The sequence below is a fragment of the Plectropomus leopardus genome, chromosome 13 (assembly GCF_008729295.1).
Source record: "Plectropomus leopardus isolate mb chromosome 13, YSFRI_Pleo_2.0, whole genome shotgun sequence".
NCBI classification, from domain to species: Eukaryota; Metazoa; Chordata; class Actinopteri; order Perciformes; family Serranidae; genus Plectropomus; species Plectropomus leopardus.
In genome coordinates, this window is record NC_056475.1 from 9,920,171 (window position 1) to 9,932,573 (window position 12,403).

The window sequence follows — 12,403 nt, forward strand, 5'->3', positions numbered from 1 at the left end:
ATAATATTTATATAAAAAATAATATCATCTGTTCATCCATCTCAAATAATATCATTTTGTTTTTTTGTTTTTTTGTTTTTCTTGATACATGCCTATTTTTGCACTATTGTATATTTTATATTTTGTATATATTGATATTTTTATAGATTTTTTTCTGTACACACGGCTGCTGTGACAAGTTAATTTCCCACAAGTGGGATAAATAAACGTATCTAAGTCTAAGTCTAAGTCTAAAAATAGGTTCAAATAAAAACTTGAAAATTTTTTATACTGGCACATTGTAGTGTCTTTAATCAATAAGACTCAATGACCCCCAGTGATAGTAAACAAATAGGAAAATGTATTTCTTCTCTTCATTTTTTATTTATTTTTGCTTAACATAGTTTTATTTTATTATTATTATTATAATATTATAATAATATTACACTGTATAGTTTTATTTTTATTGAATAAAATGTAGTCTATAAATATCAGTTCTATATATATATTTATCCTAACTTTAGTTTTCTTCTTGCTTATGTTTTAGTGGGACTGTTTGACTTTCTGTTACTATATTTCCTTCTGATTCTCCTGATTTTACTAACTTGTACTTTTACTTCAGTGAAATACAGAATGTTGGACTTTTATTTGTAACAGAGTATTTTACAAGGCAGTATACTTACACAGAAAAAAATATGAGTACTTCTTCAACCACTGTACATTTAACAACATCTGAACAGGAACACTGATGACTTTGTAACCATCATTATGCACTTGAATAAAATGAAATGAAAATGTTTGATGTTTTTTGTCCACTTCAAACCACAGAGATTGTAGATGTGTTCTTCGGGGAGGTCTGCTTGGCCCTGAGAGTGACGGATGTGGTGTTGAAAGAGGAAGCACAGCTTGTACTGCTGCCAGTGTCTGAGGAATGAAGACAGTCGCAACACTGAAGGTAAAACAAAGCAAACATATCAGATAAGAAATCTTGTGTTTAGCTAAAGTTGAGGACAGTATATATGTGTGTGTTTGTGTTGGACCTGAAGTAGGACTCATAGTTTTTTTTATCAGCACGGATGTCTGGATTCAAAGTGGAGATATTTACAACTTACATGTGTCCAGATTGATTAAACACATAGAATACTTTACAAACTTTCAAATTTGTGAATAACCACTACTGAGTGCTTTTGTTAAAAGTGGAGTGTTTTTTAGGCATGTTTTTCTTTTATTTGGGTCGACATGAATACCCCTAAAATCAGAGGTGTTAAAACTGAATACATTTACCTAAGTACTGCACTTAAGAATAATGGAAATTACTTTATACTTCTACTCCACTATATTTCAGGGGGTAATATTGTACTTTATACTTAACTACATCTATCTGACAGCTTTAGTGACTTGGTTTGTAAAAAGAATATGATGAGTTTTTAAAATATGATAACAACAGCCTCATATTTAATAATTTCATGATGTGTTTTGTATGTAGAATAAATGAAAATACCCAGCAGTATCCAAATTGGTTCGAATGAGCTCCATATTGACTAACTACAACCGAAACATTGTTAGCACACATACATTAGAAATTATAAAACAACAGAAAAAACACTCAGCATCATGAGTTTACTTTTGATACTACATATGGCTGCGTATATGCACCTAAATAATATATATTTTACTTTTGATGGAGTATTTTTACAGTGTGGTTCTGCTGCTTTAGAAATCTCAGTATACTTAACATTTATGACTGAGTTATACAGTTGCGGTTATTTTACAACTTATTCTGCTTAGTAGGCCTAGTTACAAATAATATGTGACCATCTCATTAAAAAAGAGTATTGTTATAGATTAAACAAACTGTTTATATAGTTTTGCTTTTTCATGCTCTCAACTGGCTAAAACATAAGAAAAGCATTAGTATTCTCTTTAATTGATTCATTAGTAAAAGTAGTCCAGTGATATGTAACATTTCTGCTGCAGAATGAATAAGTCATAAGTCAATTTTATAAATAGCACCAAATCATAAAAAAAATATCTCACACATTAAGAACATGGTCTAAACAGTACTACTTTAATTTACAGAGACTCAATAATTCAAACAAATTCCTATGAAGAGCAAGCATTTTTTATTTCCTTGTATTGTGTAACAGTGGACAGTTGGGAGGAAAAACTTCCTTTTAAAGGCAGAAACCTTATGCAGAACCAACATCTGCCTCTGTGGATACAGGACTTTAGTAAAAATAAAGTATTTTCTTTCCTTTTTTTAATAGTGTGGTAGACTATCAATAAAGAATATTGTGTATGTGCGGGAATAAATGGGTTAGAATATACTGAAATTACACTGTATATACTTTTTTTTACCTTAAAATACTGTAATAAGCTTTTAAATAACTCTTTAAATTACTTTAACATAATTACAGTGTTCAGACAGTAAGTGCGGGAGAAATGTATAAAGCAGTTACAGTATAATTCATTTTTGAAATGACGATACATGATATGGTTTTGGTATTGTAGCGAATCAAAAAGAAGCTTTAAAAGTACATTTTAAGGTGTTTTTCCTAAAAAAAATGGTGCTTAATAATTAGGGGGTAAAACAAGAGTTAAGTGCATATTCTATACGATTTCAGATTCGAAGGTTTTATTTTTCACATGCTTATTTAATATGTGCAGTGACATATAGGGAGGTATACACTTGAAGCTGCGCAAACAGGCTAGTATGCAATATTTGTAATATGAGAAAAATAAGATGAAAGTCAATGTATTAAAACTGTGTATGTATTAACTCCAGTATATTGAGTCAATATGTGGGATGCCGTTCAATTATTCTGTATATACAAATATGTCACATTTGAATGGCATTAATAACATTCATTTTTATATAGCGTACACTTAGCTACCAGTTTATCAGGTACACTGAGCTGAAATCAGTGCAGTCTCATAAACAGTTTTATAGAGGCTTTGATTGAACTTTACAGTCATTATGAAAAATGTAGCCTGTGGGGCTGTTGAATTGTACTGTGTAATATTTAGTCCACACTAAGTCAGAAACAATATTAGTATACACTATAATCAATCCTCAATGCAAAACAAACAAACAGAAAAAAGCTTAAGCGCTTAAAAAAAAGGGTCACTTTTAACCCAATTTGGGCCAGTCAATACTTGGTCAATCTAGCATCGACTCCCATGAATACATGAATATAAAATCATAAAATACACCCCAAAAAAGTCTTGTGAGTAAGAGGATGAGTCACCTGTGTGGGGTCAACACTAGCTAGTATGAGTCATTATTCTTTCTGCGTCAGAAAACAACCCAAAGAAAGACCCAAAGCCCACCCTGAAACTGGGTTAGTAACCTGAGCCAGTAGTTTTAGTGTACACGTTACAGTTTAAAAAATGTGTAGTTTAAGTTGTCACCTTGTTTTTCCCTCTACCTTTGTCTCCTCTACCTTGTACCCACCTGTGATCTGCAACCTGTGAGCCTAATCCAGCGGCATCATATAAAAAAACAGCAGTATAATGCAATCTCTTTTTTCTGCAGCAGCTCCTGAAAGCCTCATGAAGACAGAGCAGGGTTCCTGCAGTTTAAGCCAAGATAGATTTAAGACCTCTTTAACCTTTTGTTATGCCACTCAGAATGAATTAAGACCAACTTTCTAATAACCAAAATTGAAGGACAACTTCTTTTGCCCAAATGTTATTAACTAATTAAACATGACTTTTTTTTTGTCAAGTGAAAAAGCTAGATTATCTACGTCAAATGTTGAAAAAACAACCCTTTTAGAGTGGAAAGCATGGAAGAAAATGAACATATTATATTATCATAAAAGTGTCTATTTGGTTTACCGATAGGAGTGAGAAACATCTGGCTCTTTTTTCCTTTTGGCTTTTTCTGGGCAATTTTGTGTTTCTCAGTCTGCATATTAGATTGCACTGCTTTGATTCCCATCATGACGAGGTTAAGAAAAGGAATTTACTCAAATATTTAACACAAAAGTTACCAATTATTTTGAGATTTTAAAATATTAAAATAAAATTAAAATATTCATAAAATCCTACTGTCTATGTCTGAGCATTGTCAAGACTTTTAAAAGATTAATTTATGTCAATTTAATAAAATTTAATTTAACGCCAGACTTTTAAAGGATCCACAGGGACCCTGCAGAGAGTGAGTACAATAAACACAAAGAAATAACACAGGAATTTCTGATGCAATTTGACAGAGCGGTGACTGTGGAAAGATTTACAGTACTTTCCAGTACGACCACGACTCGATACGTACAACTAAAACCACAAAGACCTTTCGACAACAACAGTGTTAATGGAACAACCACAGTCCAGCATATAAAACCCGCGGCACAAGTCACAGACGGAAATAAGTCATATGTGCAAACTAATTAATAAATCATGCTGTAGGATTAATAATTAATGTGCACAAGGAAACAGTGTTGAACAGTATTGTCGACAGTGTTCACAAGCAAAATCTGTGCTATCTCTATCCAAAAACAAATTGCACATTTTTGTGTAGCAGTTTATACTCTGACAAAGAAGGTTCAAAAGAGTTTCTGGTGCAACACTGACAGTTGGTTAGGAAACCTTCCATCATGTTTCGACTCTCTGGCTCTTCAAAAGATCAAGACAAGGTGGCTCACTGTTTTTTCAACGGTGAAAATTCACCCTTACCCTGTCTACAACCTCCTGCACAGAAGCACCTTCAGCAGCAGACTGATAAAAGCATGATGCACCATGGGAAGTCATTTCTTCCTGAGGCTATCGGACTCAACAGCTCATCTACCTCCTGCTGAGAGATGGACAGCAGAGACACAAACAGCTGAGGGGACTCCAACCTCCTCAGCTGTATCATCTTATTTTTTACAATCACAACTCAGCTCCTCACAACGTGATATAATGAGATGTAATTTGCATTAGAGACCGCAAAGAGAAAGTGTATGTCCAAAGTTTAGAAAAAACATATTTTGCCTCTTATCTGTAGAGCTATTTATCAAATTAGATTGTTTTGGTGTGAGGAAATTAGGAAATTAATTCGCATTAGGAAGCGTGCATCTGCACGGATGGCGTCTTCCTCAGATGAGCTGTAACATCAGATAGCTCAGTGGCGCTAGATGCACTGGCAGTAAATGCACACTTATGTTTACAGAGAAAATAGTTCCTACATGAAACCACTCAAATAAAAGTCTGTGGATTATCTTGAGTAGCCGGATCATAATTTCTTGAAAGCGACATTGCTGTTGAGTTTTCCAACTGAATTTTTTTTTCTTGGCACTTTGAGCAACACATGCCTAGCGCCATCTAGTTCAATTATATTGGAGAAAAGGCAGACATCTGTGTGGCCAATAACTCAAACACCCGGCAATCCACTAATCACGCAGATTCCATTGACTTCCATTGATTTTACTTTGAAAATTTTAAAAGCTAGTGTGACTCAGCCTTTATAATTAGATTTATTCAAATGTATATTAACCAAAACATTTTTATCTATTAATCTGTGTCACAAATCCTAATTAAATCTGTCACTTAGATAACCAGTCTTCAGACAGACAATCAGAGAATACAGTTCATCTCTTTTCTTCTTCACTATCTTATGCTGTAGGACTAATTTGCTGTTTATTTTAGGTACATGAAGCAACTTCAAAAACCTGCTGACTGAGCAGCTTGCTTGAGAAGAGATGTGGCGCGTGAGACATGAAATTGTTTTTTGGGTCAACCGCCATATCACTTTAGAAACACAGCTTTTAGATTTGAAATGGTTGTTTATGACTATTGATTTTAAACTGGAGTCTATAATTGACCTTTGTAAAAAATGGTTGCTGTAGATATAGATATAAATAACTTTAAGACTGTATAATATTTTCTAAAATATTCTCATATCAGTTCTTTGGGCACTGATGGAAGAGGTATTCAGCAAAGGTGTGGACTTAAGTCTAATGACTCAGATTCGAGTCAGAGTCAAGTCACAAATAGCCTGTGATGACTTTAAACTCAACTTGACAAAATCTGAAATAGACTTGCAACTGGACTTGGACTCTAACTCCAATGACTTCACTCAGACTTGAGCTTTTTTTACTTTAAATACCTGATACCTTCCCCACAAGCCCCGAGTTATTTAAAAAGTACACCACAAATTGTTTCACTTCTTTTTCCTGAATCTACTTAACATTAACGCTATTAATTCCCAACATACCCCCAGATCCACATTGTGTGAACCAATCAAAGTGCAGGAAATAACCATAAAGAACTATTACTAATTACTAAAAATGTAATTTGAAGAGTAACTAAAGCTGTCAGAAAAAGCAGTGCAGTAAAAAGTACAATATTTGACTCAGGAATGTAGTGGAGTATAAGTATAAAGTACCTCAGATTTGTACTTCAGTGCAATACTTGAGTAAATGTACTTTGTTACTCAATGCTAATGGCAGCAAGTGTTGGTTCCTAAGAGGCAGTGCACTTGGTGTTAGTCTCATATATAAAGGGGAAACTGGGTTTCAGTTTTGTTTTGGCCAACCACATCCTGTGGACCGCTGTATCTTCACAGGAAAACAGCAGCTACTTCAGCCACGATTACATGATGAATAACTGTTGACCTGTGAACGCCTGCCACAGTGTGTCAGTCCGCTCTAAAGCCACATCATAGCTGCGTATTTCTGTGTGTTTTAGGTATGATAGAAAACTCAAGTGTGCTGGCTGCAGTCCTGACAGTTGTGTCGGTGTTGTCACTGAGTCTGATGTCGGTCCTCTGCCTACGATGCAAAAAGAAATCCAGTAAGTGTGTGTCTCTCAGTATGTTATCTGTGCATGCCACAGTAGTAAGTGGTGGTGGATGAACAACTTGATCTGAGTCAAATGTGGGCTTGTTTTTGGCTGCTTCGCCTGTTTTTGCAGGCACATTTTGCGGAGGCAACTTTTCACACTAAACTTTTTCTAGTGCTTTTTTTTTTTTTTTATAGATTTAAGTAGTAGGTTCTCTGTATTATGAGTGGTGTGGGGAGTGTATGAGTGAGAGTGTGCTGCATGGCTGGCACTGATTGTGGTGCATTCAGGTCCACATGTCAAAGACGTTAGAGTTGCACAGTTCTGCACAAATGTCTGTCTTCATAAGCAGCTAAATTCAAAGTGGACATTATAAAAGTATCACAAACTACTACTTCACTGCTTTGTATCTCTTGCAGAAATCATACACGAGGAGCACCAAATATACGACCCACAGCCACAGACATTGTAAGTGATAAAGAATTTGTTCTAGGGCTGGGCAATATGGAGGAAATCAAATGTCACAATGTTTTTGATCACAAATTGATAATGTGATGATATCGTCGCGCATAAAGTATTTATACAATGAGATCGTTGACAAATAATCATTAGTAATGTGGATATAATGACTACATAGGTGAGTCATCAGAAAATTACAACAATTTGCTGTAATGCAGCATTAAAAACTAGGAAAAGACAACACAAGACAGTATCTCGCCTTAATTTGTTCCACAGTAGATCATAGCTTTAACCATTATTTCTACTCGATTTTTTTTAACTAGGAGAAAAAAAAAAACAACTGTAAAATTATAACCCAAACTATCTACATCCATCACAATTTATCATGGATGTATAAGGTAATGTATAATGATAAAATGGATAAAAATCACCTGTATTACCTGTTTAAGAATCTTTATCACCTTTACATACTATCCATTTTTTTTTATAAATGTAAAAAAACAACCTATAATTAAAAGTCTTTATAAAAACATTTTATCAATCATTAATAGTAAATAAAAACCTTAATTTTACCATTGGCCTTCATCTAAAGTAAAAAAGCATACATCAGTCAGTCTGTTTACACTGCGGTAAAGTGTGAGTCTTGTTTAATTGAATATGTAATAATAAACATCCTTACTTTTTGACAATATTATGTTTACAGCCTACGTGGGGGAAGTATGTTTGCTGTGACACAATCAAAAACAGGTAAAGTAAATCAGATTCTGTATCTGTTGTTGGTAAATGAGAAGTTATTTCTATTCATTATTTGCTTTTAATAAAAATATTTAACCAGTGATGGAAGTACAGTTACTCAAATACTGAACAAATCTGAGACACATTTACTTCACTTGAGTATTTCCAACTCCACACTACTACTCAACTGCATTTCAAGTCCAATATTGTAGGGGGAGACTGGGGACGGTTGCAACACGATTTGCAATTCTCTCAGTAACTCAGAGACTATTTGAACTAACCCCAACCAAATTTAAATTTATTAACCTTACATCTGTCTGCTATTTACCCATACCATATAAACTTCAAATTGTTCCCAATATTTATTTGAACAAAAAAGGTCAGATGTTGCTGCCGACCCCAACCCTGAGGACGGTTGCAATATGTTAAAACTATATTAAATTGAATTAGTTAACTTTTTCATTTTGTCTCAATAAGAAAAGTATGTTGAAAATATGCATTGTTGTATTATTATATCCTAATATCATTTATTTATACATTAATATTAGTTCAGCATTTATTTATTTATTTTGTCATATTTATCAAATAACAGTTATTGAATTTGTTTTTGGGGAACTCCTCTGTTAGTAACCCTCTTGGATATATGGATTAGTGAAAACTTAAAAGTAAAAATTCTACTTTTAAAGGATTTATTCAGTGTATGATAAACAATAATGGCTCACTACTTAATAATGGACCATAACAATGATATGGTTACTTAAAAACAAAATTTGGGTGAACTATCCTTTAATGTAATCACAGTGACACATGTTGGAAAATACAGTTTTGTGGGCTGTTTTGATATGGCTGCTTAACTTGGGGACAGTTGCAACAACTTGTTGCAACCATCAACGACTTGTTGCAACCGTCCTTCCACCGCTGTCTTTAACTGACTTTTATTGCCGTTTTCTTTTTCAGTTACCAGAGCAAATCAGATCACTTCAACCACAGTGTATGTATATTTCCACATCACATAATCTGATTTTATTATAACAACATAGGCCTCCTGATAGGCTATTAGTCTGTGGCACGCCATCTATTCAAATCGACTTGTAATTGCTGTGTGAACTAGAATCCTTTTATTGAACAGTGCTTTGGCAAAGTATTAACATGTCTTTAAAGTTTAAAATTTGGGGGAGTAACGCTTTTCTTTGGCTTTTTTCCATGTGCGTGATGAGAAAATCAATAATACTCTCGTGTTAGTGCATTCAGTACAGAGCTATAGAGACACTGTTAGCTTAGCATAAAGAGTGGGAACAGGTGGAAACAGTTAGCCTGTCTGTTAAAGGTTAAAAAAAACACCCACTCAAACCTCAAAATATTAGTAATTAATACATCTGACGTCCTTAGTTTAAATCGCTACACAAATGGAAATATAACACCCCACCTTTTTTTTCTTTTAGTGGGGTATGAACTGGAGACATGTGGTTAGCTTAGCTTAGCATAGAAGCCGGGGTAAACAACTACCCTGGCTTTGTATAAAGGTTGAAAAACACCTACCAAAATCTCAAAATATCACAAATTAATACATTCGATCTCCTTTGTTAAACTGGAACACAAACAGAAATGTAAAAAAAAATATATATATATATTTTTTAGCGGGGGAACTATGAGCTGGAGAAATGTTGTTTATTTTAGCTTAGCATAAATATTAAAAGCAGGGGAAACAACAGTTTTATTTTTGCAGTGTTCAAATGTCTTTCACAAGCATTTAAACTTTAGAAACAAATTGCTTTTATTTCTTTTGAAAGCACTGAAATAAAGGCAATGAGCAGTATGGCAAAAATGTCCCACAAATTGCAAGAAATTAGTCAAATGTGACAAGATAAATGATGTGATGAGAGAAAGAAAAAATTAACAAAAATAATAGGGAAAAAATGTCATGAGAAATGCATATTTATTAATTAGAATAGTATATTTAACATGATGTTCCATAAATATATTTATATATTAATTTGGCACTTTTTTCAGGTAATTTCCTTGTCTGTTTTTTTAACTGTCCTTTTTTGCTAATTTTCAGGATATTTTATTGTAAATTTTACTTGTTTCTTACAATTTTTTTTTAGGGTAAATTCTTTCAAAGTGCCTCCTTCATATGTTCTTGAAAAAAATCAGGCAACTTTGCTTAGGTTTCAAAGGGCTAATACATTTTATCTCCTTTGTTTAATCTGTACACTAACATAAATATAAAAACAACAATTTGTTATTTTAATGGAGGGATTATTTCCCTATAAAAAAAATACGCTAAGCACTTCATTACCAGTTAATGAGGTGCTGCGTCTCTGGCAGATTTAAAATGTGACACATATTTGACCTCACAGAATAATACAATTTCATGTTTTACAGTGAAATTCAAGAGAATTTTGAGGACCTTTCAACAGGTAAACTCCTCGTGCTTTTGAATATATTCTAGTCAAATATTTTGACACCAATAACAATACTGACTCTATTCTATTATGCAAGAGATTTACATTTACTGTCTTATGCGTAACAGCTGCAAACGATGAACAGTCAGACTATCAAAATATCTCAGATGGTAGGTTTACACACATAATTCACAAAAATACATTTAAGAATTTATAATTTTTTCACATATATTTATCATTCCTGTGTTGCCATAGCTCAAACAGGAGGTCCTGAACATACATATGTGTAAGTATTTAAGCTATTTTTATACATTTTCTCATTAAATAAAGATAAAGAAAGCTTAAAACATGTCATATTTGAATACTGTTTTATAGAGATCCACTCCCAATCTCAGTGTATGAAAATGAAAAGACTGGCTCAAGATTAACAGGTCAGAATCTGTATCCTTCAGACTACTGTATAAAAACTTAAATAGTGGAAAAAAAACTGGAAGTGTGTTAATAACCAATTGTTTCTAGTTTTAACATTAATCATATGTATTTCTTTTTCTTTTATAGATGCTGGTGAGACTCCAGGTGTCTATGAGAACATCATCACATCATTGGCAATAAAAGATGGTATGTTCAATCATTGTATCATAACACTGATGCAGAAATAAAAATAATATCTCAAAATTACAGGATGCAAAATTTGGACTCATTCATACTGTTGCTTTACCGGACAGATGATGACGACTACGAGAACTCTGACTTTCTGGGCCGAGTGCAAGAGCAAGAGGACGGTGAGCGTCATGACTAATACTTATTTATTAAGTTTACCTTCACAAGACGTATATTCTATGGTTTTTTGTTGCCCAAGATTGGAGAATACCAAAATATTCTCCTAAAGCAGAGGAAATTTTGTATAATACATGACCAGATTTGAACCTACAGATAGAATTAAGTGAAGCTGAGCTGCAACATTTAGCCAAATAATTGATAAGGAAGGAGGAAACTTGGAGGAAACTCAATGATTTGTATGAAGACTTTTAAAGACCTATAGATAGTAAACTGATAATAAAATCATACCTTAATTATCTATTTATTGTCACCCTTTGAAACCTTAACAAATTGGGTCAAAAGCATAGGAAGAAGGCAATTAAAGAAGAAATTATTTTTAAAAAATCAAGTAATATAAAATACAAGAAAATTACCTAACAATCAGTAAAAAAAATCAAAACAAAATAAAATTAAATAAATAAAAAAACAAAAACAAAACAAACGGCAAACAAACTAGGGAAAAAATGCTTAAAAATATAACAAACCTGTAACACCATTTTAAATATGTTTTTATGCTAAACAGATACAGTTTTTTCCTTAGGCTATATTTTTTTTTATTATATATTATATTTTGCCCATGACATTTTCCCCAAGCTTTTATAAATATAATTTTCCAAATCTATAACTTTCTTGCAATATAGCTGATATGATGTTATTACATAAAGGTTTTGAAAACACATCTTGCATTTTATCTATCGTCTTCTGTAACAGATGAACCAGATTATGTGAATGAAAATGGCTGACTGCACCTGATGCGGACTCCACTGACAGCACCAGAAAACATCAGCCTGCACTCTGTAGTTTCTATTTTCTGAAATTGAGAGTAAAAGTTACATTTCTTTATTCCTGCACTGTCATGTGAATAAAATGAGGTTGGACCTTTATTGTGTGCGAAAACTGAGGCTGCCATCTAGTGGTTAAAAATCCACAGACATAAAAGACAAATGTTTTTTTTTATAATCTTGTCGAAGAATTTGATGTGAACTTCAGAGTAATAAACAAGGTTGTGGGTTTACATGTGAAATGGAAGGTTTGGGGGTCCTCTGCCAAAAAAATCTGAGCATTTATATTTAATTTTGTGAATTCTGGTGACTTTTTATGCACCAATTTAAGCATTTTCAGCATCATTTTATGGTGTAAATGTCTTAATAAAAAGGAGTCCTCTGCTACTTTCATGTTTTAATTGGGAGGGTAAATGCACATGTTCTAAATTTTGAGGAGGGATGTGTCTCCTGAGTGTCCCC

General features: G+C 33.2%; 1 protein-coding gene across 1 annotated transcript; it reads left to right on the forward strand.

The window, feature by feature from the left end:
- Nucleotides 1-836: 836 nt before the first annotated feature.
- Nucleotides 837-12,286, forward strand: si:dkey-183i3.6 (LAT2 domain-containing protein). The gene is made up of 12 exons (XM_042498754.1): nt 837-934; nt 6,649-6,753; nt 7,161-7,209; nt 7,904-7,947; nt 8,893-8,926; nt 10,321-10,355; nt 10,469-10,510; nt 10,596-10,626; nt 10,716-10,771; nt 10,899-10,958; nt 11,066-11,122; nt 11,871-12,286. Exons 2-12 carry the CDS (start codon nt 6,651-6,653, stop codon nt 11,900-11,902), a joined length of 543 nt encoding a protein of 180 aa, XP_042354688.1. The 5' UTR covers nt 837-934; nt 6,649-6,650; the 3' UTR covers nt 11,903-12,286.
- Nucleotides 12,287-12,403: the final 117 nt, after the last annotated feature.